Source organism: Mesocricetus auratus, unplaced genomic scaffold (assembly GCF_017639785.1).
Source record: "Mesocricetus auratus isolate SY011 unplaced genomic scaffold, BCM_Maur_2.0 Super-Scaffold_100676, whole genome shotgun sequence".
NCBI lineage: Eukaryota > Metazoa > Chordata > Mammalia > Rodentia > Cricetidae > Mesocricetus > Mesocricetus auratus.
The window spans coordinates 145,349,441-145,375,560 of NW_024429266.1; the positions used below are offsets into that span (position 1 = coordinate 145,349,441).

Sequence of the window (26,120 nt, forward strand, 5' to 3'; positions counted from 1 at the left end):
CAGTCAAAGGGAAGCCTGCATCAATCTGGGCCTTGTTGGCCATGGGATGTCATTGCCTGAAACCAACTTCCGGGCCTCAACAGTAATGTTCACTTTTTCTTCTGTAGTGAAAAGGATCTTTAGGAGCTGCTGGCAGTCGTCCCATGTAGGCTGATGAGTGAAAGTGACAGAATCCGAAAGTTTAATAAGACCCGTAGGGTTATTAGAAAATGGTGTTCTCGTTTTTTTTCCAACTGTACAGGTCAGCAGTGGCAAAGGGCCAGTACAGATAAACCTCATTGCCTTGATCGCATGAAGGGGTAGGGCAGCAGAGTCTGCCTCATAGGCAGTACCTTCCCGGAGTGTTCTTCCGTGGATGGGCTCAGCCTCCCCTGGAGTGTTTGGTGATATTAGGAGATAGCGCCCAGACTGGGGTTGAATAGGAGGGGGAAGAAGATATGGTGGGGGTGTGGTTAGGAGGTCTTCATCCAATCTCCCTTGGAGAACCAGGGCAGTTTTGGGCTTGGGATCCTTGGGGGATGCTTTTGGTATCTCCTAAGGTGAACACTTTTGAGGGTCCCTTGAGTTGGTTGTGAGTAAATGGCTTTAACTGAGGTGATGGGGGCTGGGTGGGGTCGGGATGGGGGCAGTCTGCAACCAGGTCCTCCCTGATGTAGGAAACCTGGTCTGAGTGTCCAGGCCATCCGTAGATGATATCTCAGCCCTGCTAATGACAGATAGGTTAAAAGTGCTTTCTGTGGGCCAGTTAGTCTAAAGGGTGGCCACTCTAGTTCACAGAGGTTCTGGAGTCAGCTGGCCTTTATGTGTTCCCATCATTGAGCATGGTCTCTGAAATCTTTAAAATCTTTAAAATGGTCAAGGAAGAGGCTTAGGGGGGGTGGGAGGTCGATTGGACATCTGGCCCATGATTTCAGGATGTTCCAAACACATAAACAGGACAAACACAAAGATGCACACACAATTAACAGACAACAGGCAGCCATGTACAGACATGAAAGTTAGACACCGGTTTAACGGTATGCAGCCACCACCCACTCAGTTCCTGCAAAGGAACTAGGGGGATTCAATGCCCCCCAGAAGGGTACCCTGGCCCACCAGTGGGGTCCTGGGGTATCCCCTGGTCTCCTAGCCTGTGATCCTCCAGCGTGTCTGCCTAGATCTTAAACAGTCTTCACAGAAGGAGCTCCAATAGTCATAAACCAGAAACAGAGTACAGAGCTTGCCTGGGGAATTGAGAAAGTACTTGATAGTTGGTGCTTCAAGACTCAGTAGATGGTGATCATGGTAGGCTTGGGGATCCAGAATGAGCACCCAAATGTTGTGCCAAAGCCTGAACCCCTAAAAGACCACCAAGAGAACTGATCCAGTGCAAAAACAGAGAGTTTTTTTTTTTCCGAGACAGGGTTTCTCTGTGGCTTTGGAGGCTGTCCTGGAACTAGCTCTTGTAGACCAGGCTGGCCTCGAACTCACAGAGATCCGCCTGCCTCTGCCTCCCAAGTGCTGGGATTAAAGGCGTGTGCCACCAACGCCTGGCCAGAGAGTCTTTATTGCGAGTTAACTTGAACCTCTCTGTCCATCTGATGCAACAGCAGAGCAGGAGAGACCTTGAGTCCCACTGACTGGGGTGGGGCTGCATCCTGCTCAGGTCTTTGTGCTGAGGCCTGAGTCTCTCAGTAGTCAATCTGGTCAGTTTTAGGGACTTCCTGAAGTTCCTGGGTTGCTCCTGGCAAGTGGAGTATTTCTCCTCCCTTTGCAGCATTTCATTATGTTGCTTCCCTGTAAACACCCTGTGTTGGAAACTGTTACACTAACACCCACTTTTCTCACAAGCATCATGAGAATGGTTAACCTGGAACCCTATCTTGAAGATAAACACCCTGAATCGCCACAGCCTCCACCAGGAAGGACCTGGGTTCCAGTCTCTGGTTTGTCATGAAGAATCTGCAGGCGGCACTTCCAGACCATCCCTGCCGCTCCCTACGTGAGCTAAGGCATTCTGCTGTGCCCTCTCTGCATCTCTGAGGCCAGCCCCCTGCTCATTGCTGTCTGGTGGTGCTGACTCTTGTCACTTCTTCCCCCGGTGCACCTCAAGGTTGCAGAGATTTCACTGTCTGACCTGTGTCTCGATGGACAGACCAGAAGACACACTACCTTTGCTGATGTCTTAGCCAACACTGAACAAGGCTCCCTTGCAAACAAGAAAGCCACTAGGTCCACAACATTGTGGGCAAACTAGACCCTTTAGCAATGAAAAAATATCCTTTGAACTTGCCCCCAACTCAGCTCTGTACCACGGTTCCTCTTGGGAGGCAGCCCTGAGTGTTAATTTCTAGGTCATCTTGTTGACCACAGCATGCAGCATGCAGCCTGCACGCTGGGGGACCCTTGTCTTGCTAGAACCATCCACACACCTGTATGCACAGCACCTTTTTCTGCCATGACTGACACGTGTTCCAAGTGAATAAAGACAAATGTGGTTTCACCACTGCAGCTGTCATTTATCATCCCAACCAAAAGCATAATCACAGCCTCGCGTGCATCTGGAATGTGATGTCTGTACTACTTGGCGGGCATGTGGGTCCTGTATAACCGGGTCTCTACGAGTACCAGCCATTCCTTCCCTTGCAGACCACCCTTACCCTGTGCCTTGGTCCTGCCTCAGAAGCATCCCTGCTTCTGACCAGCTGCCCTCACTGCTCAGGACACCAACCATCCTTCCCATCTCCCGACTTTACAGCATTATCCACCCCTCCCCGGTCCCTGTCCCTGTCACTGCAGTGAGAGTGTCTCACTCTTCCTTGGCCCCAAAGCTCCTGTGAAACTCCTTCTAAGTAAGAACTCTGTCTAGCCTCCTCTCCACCTGTGCAGAGAGTCATGGGAGGGGACAGCAGGACCTCCACAAGCCTGAAGGTCATGGCTGGGGACAGAGGAGGAGCATTGCCTTTACCAGGACAACTCAGCTAAGATATGTGACATGGATGAGTAGTCTTCCTGGCTCTCAGTAGCCCCCAGAGCTAACACACCTGGCCATTGTCTAGGGCCTGTCATCTGGAAGGTGGCACTTCTGGGGCTGAAAAGGCAGCATAGCAGGAAAAGCCACATGGTAGTTGAAGGAGAAGACCCAGAGCTACTGCAGACCTCAAGCATTCCTTGTTCTAGAACAGGTGCAGGCAAGCTTAGACAGGGAGAAACTATGCCACAGAGGACTTTGCTGCTGAGCCAATGGACCTGGACTCTTGTTCATGTGAGCTCAGGGTGAGTTGCACTGTTGCCCAAAATGTGTTCACATGGCACCAGGATGTCCTCAGAGAGGGCCAAGTGTGCTTGTGTGAGACAGTGTGGCTTGAGTAAATCAGGAAGGGGGGGTCTCTCACAAAGCTAAGGACCCGGGGATCACATCAGACCTGCTTTTCCTCCCAGATTAGCTCCATGGGGATCACAAAGTGCGTGGACAGGCCCTTTCTCCCCTGTCATATTCTAGTTCATGGCCTGTGGTTTATGATTACCCTGGAGCCAGCCAATGAGACACCAGCCAAGTTTTCTGCCTGGAGGAGGGGCAGGTCCTGGCAGGTTCTTCTGATTGTGGAGTCTACAGTGTCCTGGGATCCTCTGCTCTGTGCTATCAGGTGAAAGAACAGGGAGGTAAGGCTGGGGTTCTCTGTGGGCCTGGAGTTCCTCAACCTTCCTGGGGACTCACTGGGGGAAGGCATGGTTTTGGCTTGAGCTGTTATTTTTCACTAAATTAAATCTTGTAATCAGAGGGAAGACGTTTCTCTGAAACTTGTGCTTGGGAGCACAGGATTGTGTAATGCATGGACCGTGAAGAGGAAACAGCCTGATACCAGGCTTCCTGCCACAGGGAACTGTCTCGGGGCACCAAAACTTCAGAGAGTCTGTAACTGAGTAAGGAGAGCAGTGGGGAAGGGACTATAAACACACGAAATATACACAGGCCACCATATTAAATCCTCACAATTAGGCAGGAAACCGAGTGTTATTTATTGTATTCTACAGAGGAAGGCATAAAGACTCCCAGAGGTGAACGGCATGACTAAATCACAAAGATGTAGAGGGAGAAACTGAGGGAGAATCCAAGGGAGTGGTCAGGGTTAGTGCCTTCATACTTGGTTCCAGTGATGCCCTATTGCTTCCTGGGTGACACTAGAAAACACACAAGTGTAAATTTTACATGGCTCCTAGGAGGCCTGGAGCATGGTTGAAAGGACTCGGAGGACTCACGTGGTTTTCTTTCTCTTCTGCAGAGCTTAGGGGTGGTGTGCTGGCATGTCTGGCTGTCCCTTGTGGATGCAAATTTGAGACCCAGAAGACTCTTCATGACTCCTCATCACATCCGCCAGTACCAGGAGAGAGACCACAAACAGGTCCTGGACTTGTTCTCTAGGGGCATGGAGGAGCACATCCCTACCTCATTCTACCATGCATTGATGCTGCCCCGAACCCTCCTGGTCTTACTTGGGATGCCCACTGCCCTGGTCCTAGTGTCAGGCTCTTGGATGCTGGCCATTATGTGCATCTTCTTTCTACTCCTGTTACTGTGGCTCCTTGCCAGACAGCCCTTGAAGAAGTTTGTGAACATGTGTTTACACACAGACCTGGCTGACATCACCAAGTCCTACCTCAGTGACCTTGGCTCCTGCTTCTTGGTGGCTGAGACTGAGGGCCAGGTAGTAGGCTTGGCGGCTGCTCGGCCAGTCCAGGATGCCTCATTAAAGAGGAAGCAGCTGCTGCTCTTCCACCTGTCTGTGTCCTCACAGCACCGAGGACAGGGCATAGCGAAAGCGCTGATCAGAGCTGTCCTCCAGTTTGCACGGAACCAGGGCTACAGTGACGTCGTTTTGCGTACCTCTATGCTGATGCATGATGCTGTAACCCTCTACAAGGGCATGGGCTTCCAGAAGACAGGCACGTCCTTCTTCAACACAGTAGCGAAGCTACTAACTGTCCCTTCAATTCATTTCAGTTATCCACTCCCTTCGGGTCAGGAACTTGAGTTTTGATCTAATTTCCTCTAGTTCACTGTGCTATCACAAGCAAATCCTAATGTTGCAGTGGATCATAAAGCCATATTTGTCACGCTCATTGGAATCCTGTATATTTGATGGAGGGTGAAGAACAGAGACAATGGAGTGATCCATTTCTTCCAAAATCTACTTCCTGCAGAGGGCTATCAGTGACCACTGATGCAGTGGGGGTAGTTTCATGGCCTGACCAGCATGTGTGGCCCATGCTGACACTGACTAGACCCAGTCTCGTGGGCCAACATGACTGAGTAGAGGCCATGTATGGAGTGTTTCTGTGGGTCCAGAAAGAAGGTTTGAGATTAGAGGGTCCTAGATTTATTGACCTTGTGATCCGAGGCTGGAGTTGTCTCAGTGCCAAGACTAGGGACTCCAGAAATTTAGGTGCTTCAGGCTTGACCATGCCATCCTACAAGGTTCATGGATGAATTAAGACAGAGCTGTGTGCTGGTGTTTTCCAGACTGTTCGTCATTTCTGCAACTTCATCTCTAGCACTGACATGCTAATACAGGTCTGACACTGTCTCACACTGGACATCCTTAACCCAGAAGGCCTGCTGATTACAACAGCAATGCCAGAAGCACTTGGGGACAAACAAGGGGTGTTTTCAGGTAGTTGCTGTCCTTGTAATGTGTATACAATAGTGCAGAAATAGTTTTTTCCTCACCTAGAACACACATGGACTCTGGATTCTGTAAACCTGTTCTTGTGTGTTTTTCTGTTGCTGTGGTAAAAATACTGTACCAAAAACAGCTTAGGGGAAGAAAGGGCTTATTTCATTTTACACTTTGAGGCCACAGTCCATCATTGAGGGAAGTCAGGCCAGGAACTCAAGGCAGGAGTGCTTGCTAGCCCTTGCAGTGTCAGCTCTAACTAGGGAACTTACTCACAGCGAGGAAGTACAGCAGGGACCATAGAGGCTGCTGCTTGATATCATGTAGAGTGCAGCCTTCCTGCCAGCCTGGTTCCAGAGTTGTATAAGTCCCAAATGAACACACAGAAGGCTATATTAATTATGAAGCTGTTAGCCATTTGCTTGTTTCTTACTGGCTAGCTCTGACTTAAGTATTTAACTCATAATTGTTAATCTAAGTATTTCTCTTACTTCAATGGTGGCTACATGATGTCTGCCTGTGTCTCTCTTTCCCAGAATCCTCCTCAACTCCTAGTCCCACCTATCTTGCTTCCCTATTGGCCAACAATGGTTTATTGACATATACACAGGACTTCCCCATCACTAGCTGGTTCCTCACTCATGCTCAGCTAGTTTTCTTATTCAGCACAGGCCCACCTGTCTAGGACTGTTGCTGCTCACAGTAGGCTCAGTCCTCCCTCATCCACCATAAATTAAGAGAGTCCTTCACAGATGTGCCCTCAAATCAGCCTGATCTAGGCAGTCCCTCAACTGAGACTCTGTCAGAAGATGGATCCAGGCTATGTCAAGTCAACTGCTCAGACGGAAGAGGCAGAACCTGACGACAGGTATAGATGGGGTAACTGGGACAACAACAACTTTTTATTGTGAGATTATGGGAGTCCTGGGCTCATGGTAACCCCATGCGAACTCCAGCTTCTCACTGGTGAGCTCCTAATTAGGGCCAGGGTCTCTGTTTGGGGAAGACGTAGAACAATGGTATCTTTACCTCCATATATCACACCAATGATAAAGAAAACAAATGACTCCCCTAGTCTATCTTGATAAGGCAAGGAATTCGTCAGAATTGTTTATGGCAGCACAGGTGATGGCTTACTTATTTCATTGTGGAAGACTGAAAGCCCACCTTTGTAGATGGAGTTTCTGTCCCACTTGGTCCCACAGCCATTTAGCCCCAAATAAACACACAGAGACTATATATTAATTATAAATTATTTGGCTGATAGCTTAGGCTTCTTACTGTCTAGTTCTCTCTTAATTATTAACCCATTTCTATTAAACTATGTATCTCCACATGGTCTTGACTTACTGGAGAATGCCCGGAACTGTTACTCCTTTGGTGGTTATATGGCAGCCCCTCTCTGCATCTTCTCCCCAGAATTCTGGTAGCCCTGCCTATACTTCCTGCCAATCAGTGTTTTATTCATCAACCAATAAGAGAAACATATATACAGATGGACATCCCACATCAGTCCTTGACATGGGTAATGACTATGGAGTCTGCATCACTGGGTTCTTGGAGCAACCTGTAAGAAGCTACATCATCGAAATGCTCCTAACCACAAGTAATCATTAACTGCTTAAGTAACCCTGGGGAAGGGACTTTTGAGACTTTCAGCTTTCTTGACAGTTTTGGGAGTGTCTCTTTCACTCGAGCAAGGGAATGTTCCAATCTGGAGTAAGTAATTACACAACATTCCACCTCTTCCTCCAGCTCTTACATCCAAACACAACAACTCTCGAAATGTTCCCTGAGCCATGTACTAGAGAAATGTAGATGTCAATAGTATAGACCAAGAGTAGTACACATTTTCTTAGCAATTTGGTTAGCTATGAGTCTCCACAGTAACCACTGTCCACTGAAAAAATGAGAAATTCCTCTTCACAACAGTGATTGACAGAAGCTGCATGCTTTGGGTATGGATACTTAGAAGACCATTTGATAGACATGTACATCAAATTAACACAATAGCAGTAGACTCCCCTCCAAAGCCTGTGTGTGACTCCCCTGCCAAAGGGTTTTGCTCACTTATAGTACCAAACCTGGGTTCTCCCCTGTGAAGTTGGCTTTACATCCAACCAGAAAGCAGTTAGTTGTACCCACAGCCCTGCCACTATCATACCAGCAGAACTAACTAGCAGGTCATGTGCTGATAACAAGGCCATTTGTGACAATTCTCCCCCAGTCTTGAACAGCCCTTTTCTGACACTATAAATGTTAACCAGAAGGGAAGGAAACTTCAATTCGCCCTGACTTTTTCCATGTCTTTTTTACAAGAAATGTGCAAAATCTTCAGCAATAGGGACTCACTATCTAGTTTTAATATGTAACCAATCGCAGTGTGTTGAGGAAGTCCTGTGATTATGTCAATAAAGCACTGTTGAGCCAATAGGAATCTAGATAAGTGGGACTAGGAGTCCAGGAAGACTCTGGGAAGAAGAAACACAGAGAGTCAAGATGTAACGCCATGGGGTAGGAAGCCCGGAAAGTTCTCCGGTAAGAGAAATACTTAGATTAACAATTATGGGGTAATTACTTAAGTCAGAGCTAGCCAGTAAGAAACAAGCAAGGCCAACAGCTTCATAATTAATATAGCCTACTGTGTGTTTATTTGGGACTGATGCGGCTCTAGAACCAGGCTGATGGGAAGGCTTCTCTCAAGGAAAAGGCTTCTCTTTACAGCAGTGGCAATAGCCTGTATTGTGTGGAGACTCACAGACCTCCTAACCTATACCTCACTTTCACACTGGGATATTCATCCAACAACCATATGGCTACAGGGAGTGTCCTTTCCCACCCACAGAGGCATACAAATTCAGTTTTTCCTAGTTCTTTTTTTGATATCTACTAAGTACATATTTAACAGAAGGTAGCCATGTCCTTTTGATGTACAATGAAAATTATAATAATAAACAAGTAGCACAAAAATGCCTGCTAGGCAGAAATCCCAGTGTCTAGCTTTCATATCTTAAGATCTTGAATTGAGTAAAAATTGAAGAGGATAGAAAATTTAAAAAAAGAAACCACTGCCACATTTGGAATAAGGAGGAACAACGCTAAAGCTACTCTAATAACTAAGGCTGGCCTAGAACTTCACAAAAATTCTAACTACATTTCTTTATTATTGTGATTATTATTATTTACTGGAAAATTAGGAATTATTTGGCAATGCTACTTTTGAGAGGGCCAGGCATATGACATATGACAGGCCCCTGATAACTCAGTTAAGAAACATGCCGCAGTTCACAAACAAGGGACAGTCAATCACCAACGCCCCTTCCCACCACGTGTGATAACCAAGTAATTCAAAGCCTGGGACTTGCCCAATAATGTAAAACCTATAGCCTTAGCCAACCCCTGCTAAGCCTAGCCAATTAGAAACATACTAATATTATTGCCACTTATGCAGGCCAATTATAAGTAGAATGGTCACACTGCTTTTAAAACTCCCATAGCTTAAAAGGAGCTTACACATTCCCTTGGGGTTGTCACCATTTTGTATAGGTATCTGATCCCACGTGCTTATGGTATAATAAATGCTCTTGCTGACTGCATCATGACTGGTGGTCTTTGGGGGGCTTCTTGAGAACTCTTTAGACTAGTAAACAATGATAAAGTCCAATGAGAGAAAAAAATAAACCATGAACAACCAGGCAGGCTTACAAAGTTGTCTTTAGGGAACAATCTGGAAAAATTCAAACATTTCACAGTAGAGGCATCCCTGGGCTGTTGTTATTGTGAACCAAGATGTCATTAAAATGCACATCATGACACAGAAATCTATTCAAGGGAAGCTGCAGTCCTAAACTCAGCCTCTGCTTGGAATGAACTGTGCTATTCACAATTGTTTCATGAAAGGTTTCCTCTTGGCATGCTCTCAGCCTAGCAAAATAATCCTAGCAAAGGAGTTGAACTAGAAAGACCAGAGGGGAGGGAAGGGGAAGGGTGGAGGTAAGGGGGGAGGTGCTTAGAAGCAGTCGGAGATCTCAGCTGTACACCGGAAGCCTTTTATGGTTCTTTTTGAAAAGTCCATGGTAATTGAAGTTTCCCAGGAGGGAGGGAAGATGGAACTTTAATATAAAGTATTTCTAAATCTTTTTGGGGGGGTGGGAACTGTTTCAAGACAGGGTTTCTCTGAGGCTAGCCTTGAACTCGGATTTGCCTGCCTTTGCCTCCCAAGTTCTGGGACTAGAGTGCTGGAACTAAACGCGTGAACCACCACACCCAGCCAAGTAGGTCAAGTATTTCTAAATCTTAAGGTGAAGGCATCATTGAAAGTGTGCTTCAGACACCCTACTATGTTCACAGACTGGAGCCTAGCCCCATCGTCAGCAAAGAGGCTTCATCCAGCAACTGATGGGGGTAAATGCAGATACGGACCCACGGCCAAATATCAGAGGGAGCTCAGTGAATCCTTTGGGAGAGGCAGGAAAGGATTGTAGGAGTGAGAGGGGTCAAGGACACCATAAGAACATGACTCACAGAACCAACTAAGCAGGGTTCATAGGAGCTCACAGAGATTGAAGTGACAACTGCGGAGCCTGCGTGGGTTTCCTCCTACGGGGTTGCCTCTCCAGTCTTGACATGAATGTTTGTATCTAGTCTTGTAACTTGTTATGCCGTGTTTGGTTGATGTACCTGGGAGGTCTGCTCTTTTCCGAAGGAGGAGCGGTGGACCAGGGGGAGAGGGGAGGTTCAGGGGACTGGGAGGAATGGAGGAAGGGGAAATTGCAGTCAGAATGTAATATATGAGAGAGGAAGAAAGAAAGAAGTGTTCTTCAGAGGCTAAATCTCAATACACCTGGAAACGTTAATAAAATCCACTCTTGTTCCTCCTTTAAAAGTATTTTTTTTCTGAGTAACTTATTTGTTTTTATTCTTTATTTTTAATCTTTTAAAATTATTTATTTTACATCCCTACTGAAGTTTCCCCTCTCTCCTCCTCCCATTCCTTGCCCCACTTCCACGCCACCCCTCCCCCATCCACTCCTCATCTGTTTCTTTTCAGAAGGGGGCAGGCCTCAAATTTTAATATGCTCAGGACACGCCCTGACCTGTGTCCTGACAGCGGTAGCTCCTTGTTTTCTGTCTCTGTAAACCGGGGTAACCTGGGCTACCCCCATGCTTTCAGCATGGTCTGGTCTGGATCTCCAGGTTTTATGCTGTGCTTTAAAAAAGATTAATTAGGCTTATGTTTTTGGCAATTTTCTCGCATGTATGTAGTTTATTCTGATTATTCTTTCCTCCTACCCTCTTTTATTTCCCTTCAGTCTTACCGACCTTCCCTCCTCCCCACAAGTCCCTTCCCCAGAACCACATCTTTTTTAGTTTATCTTGTGACCCACTGTGTTTACCCAGAGCTGTCTGTGTGGTATTTTGTTTTATTTTTGAATGTCTAGTGCATTCAGGAGTGCATGCATAGACACACGTGTGTGGGCATGGCCAGATGTTGGCATCCTTAGATGCCTTTTTTTTTTTTCAATTACACTCTGTCTTGTATGGAGTCTTTCTTTGTTCCACCAGCCAACTCCCAAATCATGACACAAAGACTTATTATTAATTATGAAAGCTTGGCTGATAGCTTAGGTTTGTTCCTAAATAGCGCTTATAACTTAACCATTTCTATTAATTTCCTTTCTGCTTTGTGACTTTATTGCCTCATCTCCCTACTGCCCATCCTGCTTGCTCTGCATCCTCTGTGTCTCCTGGAATCTCTGCCTTTCTTTCTAGCATCCTCTGTGCTTGGAAATCCTGCCTAGGATTGGCCGTTCAACTTTTTATTAAACTAGTCAGAGTGGTACTTCTACACGGTGTACAAAAAGATTATTCCACAACACTGTCTTGTGTGCTGAGGCAGACTCTCTCACTTGAACCTGGGGTTGGCTGATTTGGGGAATCTACCTAGCTAGCTCAATCTTGGGATCCCATCTCTGCTGCTCACACACCAGGATTACAGGTAAACTATCAAGCTCACCTGGCATGTGTATGCAGGTGATTGTGCACATGTGTGTGCATGCATGTGAGGCTTGAAGTTGACACTGAAAGACCCCCGAAGAGATGCTTTCACGGAAGGGAGACCCGTACCCAAGGAACAGCGAGACCACGAACTTGGATGCAACAGCAAGAGGCTTTTATTGGTAACACACGGGTACCCGGGCATCTCAGTCTCAGGGAACTGAGCGCGCCGAGCTGGGGACTCAGAGGTTCTTTTATAGCAAAAAGCGCAGGACAGAAGTGAGAAGCTTAGTAACAGGACCCTGATTGGACAATTTAAATGAGGCTAGGGTTCGGGGCAATTGAGGTTTTTCTTGGAACTCTAGTCTTGGCCCTGTCCGAGGAACAATCGGTTTCTGTGTTTGCTCAACCTTGCTGAGCGGGCCATCTGGTCGACCATAGATATCTTTGTGTTTGCTCAACCTTGCTGAGCGGGCCGTCCGGCCGCCCACAGATATCTTTGTGTTTGCCACCAGGCAGCCTGTGTCCTTGGGCTGAGCTTCCTTTTGATAGGCAATGACTATGCAGCTGTGGAGGAACGGAATTTTCCATAAGCCTCAGCTTTCAGCTGCCTGTTAGACTGGGCCAGAGTCTTTCAGACACGTGTCTCAATCTCTTTCACCTTTAATTATCAAGGCAGAGTCCCTAATTGACCTTGGAGCTGATCGGTTTGGCTGTTCTGGCTGGCCAGCTTGTTTTGGGGGTCCCTTGCCTCCTGAATTCTGGGATTTTTGTCAGCCAGCATGCTTGCCCAGCTTTTATGTGGGTTTTAGGCATCCAAACTCCTGTCTTCACACTTGCATGGCAAACACTGAGCCATCTCTTAGTCGCTGCATTTATTCTTACACAACCTGCAGAACAGAGTTGAAACGATGTTTGTATTGCTTTTGCAATGGTCTCCAAAATCACAATGCCACATTCTCTCGCAGGTTTTTGCCTATAGGTTCAATTCCTTCATCCATATCACACTTTTCTAGCAACCTTCCTTCTGCAAGTCCACTGACAGGCTAATTTGCGATAATAAACTACTTCCTAATGTTTTCAACTTTTTCTATAGTGATGTCAAGCGCCAGCACAACACCTACCCATTGCTTCTCTACAGGAAGTTGTGAATGTGGACCCTTGTCGGTAACTTGAATTTTCTTTGTAACCTGTCTATTCAATCTTAAAGCCTATTCATCGTCTGGAAATAGAGGTAGCATTAAAGGCATTTCCTGAGAAAAATGCAAAAGGAAACAGTTCTTCCCACACTGGCATCCCAGAGCAGGAGCAGCTCGGAAGGGCAGTTCGTCTTCTTTGTGAAGAGCGCCACCATGTGTTGAGTACTTTTTACTGCAGCCGACTCCCCCATAACCCAGGCGCCTCTGGGCCTGAAAGGAAGTTCTGGAGACGCAGCAGGAGACCTACCAGAGACTGCCTGGAGGTGACCCTGACATGGCAGCTTCCCACCTTTAAGCCTTAGAGTACAAGGGCGGCGATCACAGCGTTGCAGGTTCTTGGGAGTTGGTTGGGACAAAGTGGCCTTCCTCTTGCCCTCAGTGAAGTTCTCTGGGGACTTCAGAGGCCAGGGAACGAGCTCCTCAGTCCCTAGAGTCGGGCAAGTGTGCAGAAGGCCTCTCCGGTGCACGGACTCTTCAAGGGCAGAGGATTGCCAGTTCTTGAACCAGACACATTCCTTTCTCCAACTTGCTTCGTGGCAGTCATTGTTTATTTAGCCCTGCGTTCCTGAAAGCCTTGTCCCCGACACCAGCTGCCATATTGCCTGTGGTCTGTTCAACCCGGAAGAGGATACTAAGCATCTTCAGTCCTCAAGGTAAGTGACATGATTTGGGTTTTTCTGGAAACATAAGATCAGTTTTAGGTTGTTTGGGTGGCGCATCCTCCAAGAGGTCTGGGACCAAATTATACTTCAGTATGGCCAGCTCAGCTCTTTCTGGAGGGCAACAGAAGAGGCCTGTGTTGCCCAGGTCTGGCACCCGTGTGTGCACGAGGAGACTGTGCTTTCGGGTCACGTGGTGGGTTAAGAGCAGCAGGAAGACTCTGTGGTCCCTCAGTCTGCCCAAAAGTCCGTGGGGGAAAAACAGGAATTGAGCCAGGAGAACTGAGGCAAAACCTGGAGATCTAGACCAGACCTTGCTGAAAGCTTGGGTGTAGCCCAGGTTACCCCGGCTTACAGAGACAAAAAACAAGGAGCAGCCGCTGTCAGAACACAGATCGGTACCTGTCCTGAGAACATTTAGCATCTAAGAAGAAGAAGGAGAAGATTTCAAAAAGCCCAAGACCAAACCCGTGTGTGTGCTGTGTTCTCAGGGACTGGGGAACAGTCTCCAGAGCCAGGGGGAGCTGCTTCCACAACTACCCATGTGGAAAAGGGTCCTGGGAGCTGAAGACATTCACTAGAGGGCTTCCTTTGTGATGTCTTTATCTCCTCCAACTCCACCCTCATCATTTCGCTTGGCTGTGTGGCGTCTGAGGCAGGGACAATATAGATCCTACCATCAAACCATAAATCAGGAAATCAAATAGGATTTCTCAAAAGGGCACATGCTTAAAATGCTCAGTTGACACACAACCGTATCTGTTCCACAATTCCAAGAGGCAAAAAAAGACCCACTTGGGGGGGGTCAAAACCAGTAAAAGATCAAATGAACTGAGCCTTTTTGGTATCACAGATCTTAATGATTCGGTCCAGAAAGTGACCCTCAAATTTGGCGTAACAACTTCACTAGAGATGCGGAGTCTGGCTAGAGTTAATGGGTCTTTGACAACCTAAAACTATGAACAGTGGACTTCAGCTCAGCAGAGTGGGGGTGAGGATGCTCCCAGCAGTGAGAAAACACAGGACTGCTGCACCTTCTCTGCTCTGTTTTTGTATTCCGGACTCCCAAGGGTGGCTATGTGGGGGTCCTGTTCTCCCCAATGCACACCTGACTTCAACTCCAGATCATTAGAAACTCAGGCCAGGAAGAATTTATCAGCTCCCAGGAGGCAGGGAAGCCTGTCCAGCCAGCCTCTTCCAGATGGATTCTGTCCCAATCTTGGATGGGGCTTACCTGAAGTTTGCACTGTAGGAACTGAGACCAAAGGTCAGACAGAAAGAACTAAGCCCATCCCCAGCCCACATCCCTGTGAGAGTCCTCTACTGCACTCAACTGTGCACATGACACAGATGGGTCAGTAAATCCCAGGAATGTTGTGCAAGTTGTCACAATCTACCAGACTCACCTCAGTTAATTCCTCACCAGATGAATGGGTCAGCAAAGAAAGATGGTTGATTGCATAGGAGAGATGTGAGCCCCAATGCTAGGAATACTCACCAGAGACCCAACTAGAGCCACATCTTGCCCAAAGCTCACCCTAATCTTGTACCACCTCTGCCCAGTTCACTGTGGGAGTGGTGTTGTTCTAGATGCTGTTCCTTGATCCCTCTCAAATTCTATCTTTGTTGCCAAGGAAGGTTATGTAAAAGTGTTGTGTAATCCTCCTCTTTATTTCCTCTGGTCATTGGAAAGCGGGCACTGTGTGCCATAACACACACCATTGCAATGCCCTGCGAGTCCCCATGAACTTGACTTGTGTTTGGAGAGTCAGTCTCTGCTTGTTATTCTAACACCATGAAAGGGAGAGAGGTTTAGATCTTCCCACAGCTTCTTACTGTGGACACTGCTGTCAGTATGAACAGGGTGGTCACACTGTAGGAGTGAGGAAAGGGCCTGAGGAAGGGCTGCTAGGGCGCATGGGTGACATGTTTAGTGCAGGCCAGAAGGAGAGACAGAGTCTCTGTTGCATCTAGCTCCAGACCATGTCAGAGCATCATAATCTTCCAAGAAGATAACTGTGGATGTTAAGGTAAAATTGAAGTCCTATTAACTGTCCATCCCACAATCACCTGAACAAGATAGGTGGGAGCAAGAACTCTAGAGACAGAGGGCAGGAGAAGTCAACAAGCCCCTGCCATCAGCTTGATCTGGTTTTCAGGTTGTTTTTGTTTGTTTTGCCCTAATGAGTTTTAATTTCCTTTAAGACAAAAAATTTCATCAATGGTGCTGGTTTGGATAAGAATGGTCTCCAAGGCCTAGGTAATCTATTGAGCCTTGGGCAGCAGATCAGTACTCATCCCGAGTATACACACGAACTTTGGACTCCCATCCAACAATGTGAGAGGCACTCTCACCCTGAACTCTTGGGAAAGGGTCTAGGCCCTGCCCTGGATGAAATGACAGACTATGGACACACCCATGGAGGGCCTCACCCTTCCTGAGGAAATGAGGGGATATTGGGGGGGTAGGTGGGAGGGCACGGGAGGAGGGGAAGGAAACGGAGAGGGATCTGAAACTGACTTGTGAAGCAACCTTGTTCCTAATCTAAATTTAAACTTAAAAATAAATTAAAAAAAAAGAATGGTCTCCAGTCGGTGGAACTTTTTTGGCTCTCACATTAAATATCTGAAGCCGTTAGCCTGTGCACCATCTCAACACAGTCAGCATTTTAAACAGTGCTGTGTGCCCACAGAGGTGGGGATGGGGTGTGATGCTCAAACTCTGAGCATCCTAGAGTTCATGCAGATACCCTTGTCCAAGTCTGTCTTATGCTGGGACTAAGAAGAGGGTGATTGCATGAGGGCGTCTTGGTGAGAAAGGGGACAGAAGGTCAGCAAGGACCACCAGGACCCATTGCCCAGGAGCAGGCACAACTTGGAGGGAGACTCTCAGTGATGAGGCTCCTGTTCCTGAGCCCATAGACCGGATTCTTTTTTTTTTTTTTTTTTTTTTTTTTGGTTTTTCGAGACAGGGTTTCCCTGTGGCTTTGGAGGCTGTCCTGGAACTCGCTTGGTAGACCAGGCTGGCCTTGAACTCACAGTGATCCGCCTCCCTCTGCCTCCCGAGTGCTGGGATTAAAGGCGTGCGCCACCAACGCCCAGGTAGACCCAGATTCTTGCTTTCCACAAGTGAGCTCAGATGAGTGGTTCAGTTTCTAGTTTCCTCCCAGCAGGTGCATGTAGAGATCAAGATGGGCGTCAGAGAGGCCCAAATGTGACAGGACAAAGGCTGTAGGCTGAAAGGGACAAGGAGATGAGTCACAGCTTCCCATGAAGGTGAGGAACTTTGAGCTGTCCTAGATCCCCCTATCCCTCCTAGGTTCATTATGTGGGTTCACAAAATCAGCTGGACTTTGGCCCCTACCTGGTCGCAACTCAGCTTCTTCACTCCAGGTTCATGATTATCAAACATCCAGGTGCCAGCCAATGAGACCTCTACTCATGTGAACCCAGAGTGAGTTACATTGTCCCAAGGTTCACCTAACAGATGTGTCTTAGGCTAGAGGCAGGGCCAAGTATCCTGGGTGAGGGATGGTGTAGCATGAAGAAATCAGGAAGAGAGATGGCAGCCTTCCACAGATTAAGGACCATCCTGGGTCGAGCTTCTTCTCCATGCCAATCCTATGGGGATGGCAAAGTGAATGGACAAAGGCTCTCTCCTGTCACTTGCCAGCTCTTGACTCTGGTTTATGATTATCCAGGAGCCAGCCAATAGGGCGGCAGCCTGGCTCTGTTCCCCGAGGTGGAACTCATCTTAGATGCCATCCTGGACACTCCACTGCGGCAGCAGGGAAGAGGACAGAGAGACACGGTTGGTTTCTCTCTGGGTCTAGAGTGCACGGCCTTCCTGGGTGTTCAAGGGTAGTGTGCTTTGGGGCTTGACCTTTGCTTCTTAGTGGATTACATCTTCCTAACTAGGGGAGTGTTTGCTGACACCTGCCGTGGGAACAAGGGATTCTGAAATTCATGAATCCTGAAGAGGAGACACAGCTGGGGACAGCACATCTTCCTTCCATGAGGTACCATCACAATGTCCTGAAGACTGGAGGGGGGGAAGGGGCTGTGCAAGCCTGTGCTGCATCAAGCTCGCTGTACTAAATCCTCAGCATTGCCCTGGAGCCCAGGAGTTACTTTACCCTGATCTGTAGATGAAGGCACACAGGCTCAGAGAGGTTGGCATGCCTAGGGTCACATGACTGGCCAGGGGAGGAGTCAGGGGTATAATGTTCTGGAAACCAACACTGTGCCTTAGTGTTGGTGTTTTGCTGCCTCCTGGGTGACAGTGGAAATGAGCACCTGTGAGTCTGGAGGCTGGGAGCTGGGTGGTGAGTGGAGGTTTGGGAAACTCATTTGCCCTCTTCTGGCTCCCTATGTAGGGCTATAAGGAAGCAATACAAGAAGATCGGGGCATCTCTTGTGGACGCTGAGACTTGAGACCAAGTTCTCCCATGGCTTCTTTTCACATTCGCCCCTTCCAGGAGAGAGATTATGACCAGGTCGTGGACTTGTTCTCCAGGGGCCTGAAGGAGCACATCCCCAATGCCTTCCGCCACCTGCTGACGCTGCCCCGGACCATCCTGCTCTTAATTGGAGTGCCTCTTGCCACAGTCCTGGTGTCTGGATCCTGGATGCTGGCTGTTTTATGCAACTTCTTCCTGTTTGGATTTTTGCAGCTCCTTGCTAGTTATCCCTGGAAAAAGTATGTGTCTGAATGTTTGCACACAGACATGGCTGACATCACCAAGTCCTACTTGAGTGTGTGTGGTTCAGGTTTCTGGGTGGCTGAGTCTGGGGGCCAGGTGGTGGGCATAGTCGGGGGTCTGCCAGTCAAGGATCCCCCACTGGGGAGGAAGCAGCTACAGCTCTTTCGCCTGTCTGTGTCCTCACAGCATCGAGGACAGGGCATAGCGAAAGCACTGGTCAGAACTGTCCTCCAGTTTGCACGGGACCAGGGCTACAGCGACGTTGTCCTTGAGACTGGCCTTGTGCAGCGAGATGCTGTGAGCCTCTACTACAGCATGGGTTTCCAGAAGACAGGCGAATCCTTCATGAACACGCTCACATGGCTTGTGGATATCTCTGTGATTCATTTTATCTACCCACTCCCCTCTGCTCAGGAACGTGAGCTGTGACCTTCCTCCTCTGTGTATCTGTCAGCCTCCAGCTCACTGTGCTGTGGAAGCAGCAACTCTGATATTGTAGTGAACAAACTATAAAAGTGCCTTTGTCATTTTCATTGTTATTCCCGTCTCTTTGATGGTAGGTAAAGAACCAGGGCTATGAAGTGCTTACTGCAGAGAGGCAGCAGTGGCCATTGATGCAATGGGGTAGTTTACCTGTCCGTCCTGACTAGCATGTGTAGTCCCTGCGGCACTGGCTAGCGTTAGTCTGTGAACCAGTGTGTGTCTCTGCAGGCCATGTGTTGGGGGGTTGTGGGTCCAGAACAAGGAAGTGGGACTGGAGATCAATTTCACTCCTACCACTTCTTGCAGCTGAGGCTGGACACATCATGCATCTCAAGGTCTGGGGGCTCAAGACACGTTGGTTCCCCAGGCCTGATCATTCCATCCTACAAACTTCCAATACAGTACTGAGTAGGATATGGCTCCATACTAATGCCTGCCAGACTGCTTGCCATTTCATCTCCACCACCATAGGTGTCTGGAGTCTCTCATTGCATTTCTCCAGCCCAGATTGAACCTGAGATCACAGTTGTCCAGGTTTGTGTCATACAATCACTTGTGACATCCAGGACGCACCAGGGCTACTTTTCAGCCTGTCATTTCATTGCAAGGGATTTGATTATTGACTGTAATCCTGCTCGGTGTCCTTGTCACAGATCCATCTATCTTCGGGAAGTTCCTTAGCTACATGGAATGGTTTTAAACCCAAGTAATTTATTACCTGGGACTATGGACCCCACTCTGGGCCTCTCACACGATGCTCTGCTTTTCACTACCTTGCAACAAGCCTACAGTCACCTCTTGAGGTCCACCCCACCCCGTCCTTTAGGCCAGCCTACCCTGTGCTTATCTGGCAACTCAGCCATCCATGCCCACTCCCTGTCCATTCCACCCAGGCTACTGTCCAAACCAAGTAACTTATTGACGCTCGAAGTCTAGATCAGCTTCATATTCAAATGTAGGCCTCTCAAGACAGACCTGTGTCAGGGAGGTGTACGATATGCCCTCCCCAAGTCCCTCCTGCTCTCCTCATGCACTAAGATCAGGTCTTCCAGGGTCAGCTCCAGAGACATGGAGAAATGGGCATAGAGAGATGGCTCAATGGGTAAGAGCATTGGCTGTTCTTGCAGACCACCAGGGTTCAATTCCCAGTACCCACACGGTGGCTTACATTAACTCCAGTCAGGGGATGGTGCTCTCTTCTCCATGGGCACCAGGCACCGTCTAATGATCCCTGGAAATACATGTCCAATAGCAAGGAAATGCTCTTAAAATGTAGGACACACATGGGCCCTGGAGAGTGGGGACCAAATGGCAGCTATAGAGAAGGGCAGCAAGGCAAGACACTTCCACAGTGAGATGACAGAGAGACTGGAATTCTATGGAACAACAGCGACAGCTCCAGTTCCTCGTTGATATGGATACATCAGGGCCAGGGGCAGCATGGATATTAAACCCAGCGACAGATATTGGAGTTCAAGCTGAAGAGCAGAAAACAAAGCAGCCAGATAGGACATCAATACTTTGCAGTACCAGCTACCTGAGATCACAATGGCTTGAATCTCCATCACCCTGGTGTCACTGGGACTGAACATTTGTAAGATGACAAATGCACACTGCCTGTCCTCAGAAAATACAAATGAACTTAAGACTGACCTGCTAAAAGTCACTGGCCCTGACCAGAGGGAACTGGGAAGCTACAGCTTTGACTGTAGCAGGAGAGCTTGGTGGAAGGAGGCTCACACTGTGCTCAGTAAACAGAAGAGTCCACAGTCCACCCACCTTCGAGTCATCTGGGGAGTTAGACTACTGGGTGTAAAGGGAAGCCTTTTCCTTTGAGAGAAGCCTTCCCGCCAGCCTGGTTCTAGAGCCCCATCAGTCCCAAATAAACACACAGGAGGCTATATTAATTATGAAGCTGTTGGCCATGCTTGTTTCTTACTGGCTAGCTCTGACTTAAGTAATTACCACATAATTGTTAATCTAAGTATTTCTCTTACCGGAGAGGTTTCCGGGCTTCCTACCCCATGGCGTTACATCTTGACTCCCGGTGTTTCTCCTTCCCAGAGTTCTCCTGAACTCCTAGTCCCACCTATCTTGGTTCCCTATCGGCCCAACAGTGCTTTATTGACAAATACATAGGACTTCCCCCATCAACTGGGTTTTCAGAAACTCGAGTGAACACAGAACACTAGAGACAGAGGGCAGGGGAAGCCAGGTCCTGCCCTTCAGCTTGATCTAGTTTTCAGGCTGTTTTTGTTTGTTTTGGCCCTAATGAGTTTTAATTTCCTTTAAGACAAAACAAAAATTCGTCAATGGTGCTGGTTTGGATAAGAATGGTCTCCAGTAGGTGGAACTTTTTTGACTCTCACATTAAATATCTGAGGCCATTAACCTGTGCACCATCTCAACACAGTCAGCATTTTAAACAGTGCTGTGTGCCCACAGAGGTGGGCATGGGGTGTGATGCTCAAACTCTGAGCATCCTAGAGTTCATGCAGATACCCTTGTCCAAGTCTGTCTTATGCTGGGACTAAGAAGAGGGTGATTGCATGAGGGCGTCTTGGTGAGAAAGGGGACAGAAGGTCAGCAAGGACCACCAGGACCCATTGCCCAGGAGCAGGCACAACTTGGAGGGAGACTCTCAGTGATGAGGCTCCTGTTCCTGAGCCCATAGACCCGGATTCTTGCTTTCCACAAGTGAGCTCAGATGAGTGGTTCAGTTTCTAGTTTCCTCCCGGCAGGTGCATGTAGAGATCAAGATGGGCGTCAGAGAGGCCCAAATGTGACAGGACAAAGGCTGTAGGCTGAAAGGGACAAGGAGATGAGTCACAGCTTCCCATGAAGGTGAGGAACCGTGAGCTGCCCTAGATCCCCCTTTCCCTCCCAGGTTCATTCTGTGGGGTTCACAAAATCAGCTGGACTTTGGCCCCTACTTGGTCACAACTCAGCTTCTTCACCCCAGGTTCATGATTATCAGACATCCAGGTGCCAGCCAATGAGATTTCTATCTCCCCCTTCTTTATATATGAATTAGCGCCTGTCTTAGGTGACTAGGATGTTAACACCAACCTTACCCATCAATGGAGAAATCACCCAGGCTGCATGACCCTCCTGTCTTAGGTTGGCTGGCATCCCCTTAGTCTTGCCCATCATTGGCTGCCTAACTTTTCTGTAGCCTCAACCATAGTTGAGCTGAAGGATTCTCTGTGGCCTTGACTGATAAACTGAGCCTGACCTTGTCTAGCACTAAGGTGTCTTACCCAAATGAAGCATATGATAGTAAGTCCTATGGCTACAAGGCCCAGAAAAAGGGACCCAGCCAATTCATTGATTAAATGGCCTACCAACTATAATCATTAACCATTTATAACCAACCCCATGTAAATGAAGACAAACATTTATAAACAAATTTGGGAATGTGGGTGTTGTTTTCTCCAAACCGCTTCCCATTGTTTGGGGCTGCTGAAATACCATGGGGATGCTAAAAAAATTCAGAAACCCTAGCTGTAGTGGTCTGCAAGGCTGCCTTGTCTCAGCTATTTTGAAGTTTATATCACCTGGGCCACTGCTTCAGGGAGTCTTGCTTCATAAAACAGTTATTAGTCTGGAAGGAATACACAGCATTTCATTTTATGTGGAAACACAAATAAAATCTCTCTTCCAAAGTAACATATTCTTACACTTAAAATTTGAAGTCAAGGCATTTTTAAAATATATAAATTGGATTAATCCAGCAGCATTTCTTTCAGCAGTTGTTGCTATTTCCTCAACTGTCAAACAATTCAAAACCAACACAATAGCATACAGTATCCAGACTCTCTGTGTATCTTCCAACTTTACATGGCTTATTTATATTATTTATTTATTTATTTATTTATTACTATTACTCTATTTCTTTCACTCTGTACACCAGGCTGGCCTTGAAATCACAGAGATCTGCTTGCCTCTGCCTCCTGCGTGTAAAAACCATGGAGTTGTCTTTTCCAAAGTTAAAGTGAAATCTTTAGCTGTCTTTTGGTTAATACCAATACCTTGTTTCTTTAACAATTCTATTCTTAGAATTTGAGGTACCTATCTTCAATTCACTCTCAATAAATCCATATTTGCTGGCCAGCCTCCAAGGGCCATCTCTCGGGGTCCTCTTCCTTTCCTGATCCAGGGGGCCTCCACTTGTGGCTCCTGAACTAGTAGTGAGTCTAATGTATTGGGTGAAAGCCTGGAGATTTAAATGAAAGACAAGATGTCCAGCCATTTGTGCTAAGAGAATGTATGTGTGCGCATGCGCGTGAGTGCACATGTGTTTATTGCAAGGAGGGAGCAGCCATATATACAGACTTACAACACAGTTGAAAAACCCCAGGTATAAGAGGCCGTGTTTTCATAATTAGATGTTGATGACAGTAGGGCAGGTCTGGGGCTGTAAACCAGGACTAGAAAACAGGATGCACCTGTGGTTATTGGCTAACAAGTAACTCACAGAGATGTCGGGGGCCTTTGCCATAATTCAGCCATAGCATTATCACGTCCTCATAGAGAAGACATGGCTCCAGGTAACATTGTTGAAATACCACCTCTTAAGATAGGATGCAAGTGCCAAGCGTTGGTGGCGCACACCTTTAATCCCAGCACTCGGGAGGCAGAGGCAGGCGGATCTCTGTGAGTTCGAGACCAGCCTGGATTACCAAGCGAGTTCCAGGACAGCCTCCAAAGCCACAGAGAAACCCTGTCTCGAAAAGCCAAAAAAAAAAAAAAAAAAAGATAGGATGCAAGTTCTGAGAAAACAGGCCTGTGGCTTATGTGCCTAGTCACTAGGGCATAGGCTTGTACGATGGAGGGAAGAAGTGAACGTTAGAATCTGCAGTTAGATGAAATAAAGTTGTCCCCTTGATCAAAATCCTGTCTTGGCGTCCATTTTTTGTATCTCCTGTCCCCCATCTTTCTCCTAGATGCCCTCCAGCCCCCATGTTGAATGTCCCGAGGGTCACGCACAGATACCCCATGGGGGCTGGGACCCAACACTACCTATGTGAGCTCACTATCCCAAGGTTCACCTAACAGGTGTGTCTTAGGCTAGAGGCAGGGCCAAGTATCCTGGGTGAGGGATGGTGTAGCATGAAGAAATCAGGAAGAGAGATGGCAGCCTTCCACAGATTAAGGACCATCCTGGGTCGAGCTTCTTCTCCATGCCAATCCTATGGGGATGGCAAAGTGAATGGACAAAGGCTCTCTCCTGTCACTTGCCAGCTCTTGACTCTGGTTTATGATTATCCAGGAGCCAGCCAATAGGGCGGCAGCCTGGCTCTGTTCCCCGAGGTGGAACTCGTCTTAGCGGGTTCCAGATGCCATCCTGGACACTCCACTGTGGCAGCAGCGAAGAGGACAGAGAGACACGGTTGGTTTCTCTCTGGGTCTAGAGTGCACGGCCTTCCTGGGTGTTCAAGGGTAGTGTGCTTTGGGGCTTGACCTTTGCTTCTTAGTGGATTACATCTTCCTAACTAGGGGAGTGTTTGCTGACACCTGCCGTGGGAACAAGGGATTCTGAAATTCATGAATCCTGAAGAGGAGACACAGCTGGGGACAGCACATCTTCCTTCCATGAGGTACCATCACAATGTCCTGAAGACTGGAGGGGGGGAAGGGGCTGTGCAAGCCTGTGCTGCATCAAGCTCGCTGTACTAAATCCTCAGCATTGCCCTGGAGCCCAGGAGTTACTTTACCCTGATCTGTAGATGAAGGCACACAGGCTCAGAGAGGTTGGCATGTCTAGGGTCACATGACTGGCCAGGGGAGGAGCCAGGGGTATAATGTTCTGGAAACCAACACTGTGCCCCAGTGTTGGTGTTTTGCTGCCTCCTGGGTGACAGTGGAAATGAGCACCTGTGAGTCTGGAGGCTGGGAGCTGGGTGGTGAGTGGAGGTTTGGGAAACTCATTTGCCCTCTTCTGGCTCCCTATGTAGGGCTATAAGGAAGCAATACAAGAAGATCGGGGCATCTCTTGTGGACGCTGAGACTTGAGACCAAGTTCTCCCATGGCTTCTTTTCACATTTGCCCCTTCCAGGAGAGAGATTATGACCAGGTCGTGGACTTGTTCTCCAGGGGCCTGAAGGAGCACATCCCCAATGCCTTCCGCCACCTGCTGACGCTGCCCCGGACCATCCTGCTCTTAATTGGAGTGCCTCTTGCCACAGTCCTGGTGTCTGGATCCTGGATGCTGGCTGTTTTATGCAACTTCTTCCTGTTTGGATTTTTGCAGCTCCTTGCTAGTTATCCCTGGAAAAAGTATGTGTCTGAATGTTTGCACACAGACATGGCTGACATCACCAAGTCCTACTTGAGTGTGTGTGGTTCAGGTTTCTGGGTGGCTGAGTCTGGGGGCCAGGTGGTGGGCATAGTCGGGGGTCTGCCAGTCAAGGATCCCCCACTGGGGAGGAAGCAGCTACAGCTCTTTCGCCTGTCTGTGTCCTCACAGCATCGAGGACAGGGCATAGCGAAAGCACTGGTCAGAACTGTCCTCCAGTTTGCACGGGACCAGGGCTACAGCGACGTTGTCCTTGAGACTGGCCTTGTGCAGCGAGATGCTGTGAGCCTCTACTACAGCATGGGTTTCCAGAAGACAGGCGAATCCTTCATGAACACGCTCACATGGCTTGTGGATATCTCTGTGATTCATTTTATCTACCCACTCCCCTCTGCTCAGGAACGTGAGCTGTGACCTTCCTCCTCTGTGTATCTGTCAGCCTCCAGCTCACTGTGCTGTGGAAGCAGCAACTCTGATATTGTAGTGAACAAACTATAAAAGTGCCTTTGTCATTTTCATTGTTATTCCCGTCTCTTTGATGGTAGGTAAAGAACCAGGGCTATGAAGTGCTTACTGCAGAGAGGCAGCAGTGGCCATTGATGCAATGGGGTAGTTTACCTGTCCGTCCTGACTAGCATGTGCAGTCCCTGCGGCACTGGCTAGCGTTAGTCTGTGAACCAGTGTGTGTCTCTGCAGGCCATGTGTTGGGGAGGTAGTGGGTCCATAATTGTAGGGCACATGAGCTAGTCAAAGATGGTGCTCACTGGAAGTCAGATGGGTGAGTCCTGATTTGTTCACAAAAGAGATGGTTGGTTGCATAGATTGAACCAGATGAGGTCACTACATGAACAGCTCCTCTTCACTAGGTAAAGGGTAGGATGTTTAGGCGTGTGGTAGGCTTGACCTTTAAAAGCCCTGGCTGGCTGTTTTCCTGCCCTGTTGTTTTTGCTTCAAAAGATGCTTGCTGTGTGCTAATAAACGAGTTTCTGCTTGACTAGACTTCCTGCTGCATCCGTTTGAATCCAGGATCCTGGGAGGCTAGGAAATGGGCAAGCAGTGTACTTACCTTTCCTTCGACCCAGCTCAGCCTTCTGTGGTTGGGCTAAGACCCTGCATCTGGCACCTG

The 26,120-nt window shown here is 48.0% G+C and overlaps 3 protein-coding genes across 10 annotated transcripts in view; all 3 read left to right on the plus strand.

Moving 5' to 3' along the window:
- Nucleotides 1–5,100, plus strand: part of LOC101829335 (N-acetyltransferase 8-like) — a 43,292-nt gene extending 38,192 nt beyond the window's left edge. For 2 of the 3 annotated variants that reach the window (XM_013114149.2, XM_013114148.3), the window contains exon 2: nt 4,263–5,100. In XM_013114149.2, coding sequence (XP_012969603.1) covers nt 4,335–5,018 — 684 coding nt within the window. In that variant the 5' untranslated portion in view covers nt 4,263–4,334 and the 3' untranslated portion in view covers nt 5,019–5,100. Of the gene's footprint in view, nt 1–1,830; nt 3,643–4,262 lie in introns of all 3 variants that reach the window. The other variant, XM_005071219.4, reaches the window with a different exon arrangement.
- Nucleotides 5,101–11,985: 6,885 nt separating this feature from the next.
- On the plus strand, nt 11,986–18,745 carry LOC121136634 (N-acetyltransferase 8-like). Of its 4 annotated transcripts, XM_040737329.1 has the most exons (4): nt 12,034–13,503; nt 17,211–17,320; nt 17,428–17,528; nt 17,886–18,745. In XM_040737329.1, exon 4 carries the CDS (start codon nt 17,958–17,960, stop codon nt 18,639–18,641), a length of 684 nt encoding a protein of 227 aa, XP_040593263.1. In that variant the 5' UTR covers nt 12,034–13,503; nt 17,211–17,320; nt 17,428–17,528; nt 17,886–17,957; the 3' UTR covers nt 18,642–18,745. The 4 variants fall into 4 exon arrangements, 3 of the variants coding, with proteins under 3 accessions (XP_040593263.1, XP_040593262.1, XP_040593264.1); XR_005873677.1 differs by lacking the exon at nt 17,211–17,320 and having other exon boundaries at nt 11,986–13,503; nt 17,988–18,125; XM_040737328.1 differs by lacking the exon at nt 17,211–17,320.
- A 5,323-nt stretch (nt 18,746–24,068) lies between these two features.
- LOC121136636 (N-acetyltransferase 8-like) lies at nt 24,069–25,512 on the plus strand. 3 transcript variants are annotated; one of them, XM_040737332.1, is made up of 3 exons: nt 24,069–24,087; nt 24,195–24,295; nt 24,653–25,512. In XM_040737332.1, the coding sequence occupies exon 3, from the start codon at nt 24,725–24,727 to the stop codon at nt 25,406–25,408; it is 684 nt and encodes a 227-aa protein (XP_040593266.1). In that variant the 5' UTR covers nt 24,069–24,087; nt 24,195–24,295; nt 24,653–24,724; the 3' UTR covers nt 25,409–25,512. The 3 variants fall into 3 exon arrangements, with proteins under 3 accessions (XP_040593266.1, XP_040593265.1, XP_040593267.1); XM_040737331.1 differs by lacking the exon at nt 24,069–24,087 and having other exon boundaries at nt 24,103–24,295; XM_040737333.1 differs by lacking the exons at nt 24,069–24,087; nt 24,195–24,295 and adding an exon at nt 24,496–24,574.
- Nucleotides 25,513–26,120: the final 608 nt, after the last annotated feature.

Excerpts from the sequence above, each read along its gene's own strand:
- LOC121136636 (XM_040737332.1), top strand. The coding sequence starts at position 24,725 with ATGGCTTCTTTTCACATTTGCCCCTTCCAGGAGAGAGATTATGACCAG.
- LOC121136634 (XM_040737329.1), top strand. The coding sequence starts at position 17,958 with ATGGCTTCTTTTCACATTCGCCCCTTCCAGGAGAGAGATTATGACCAG.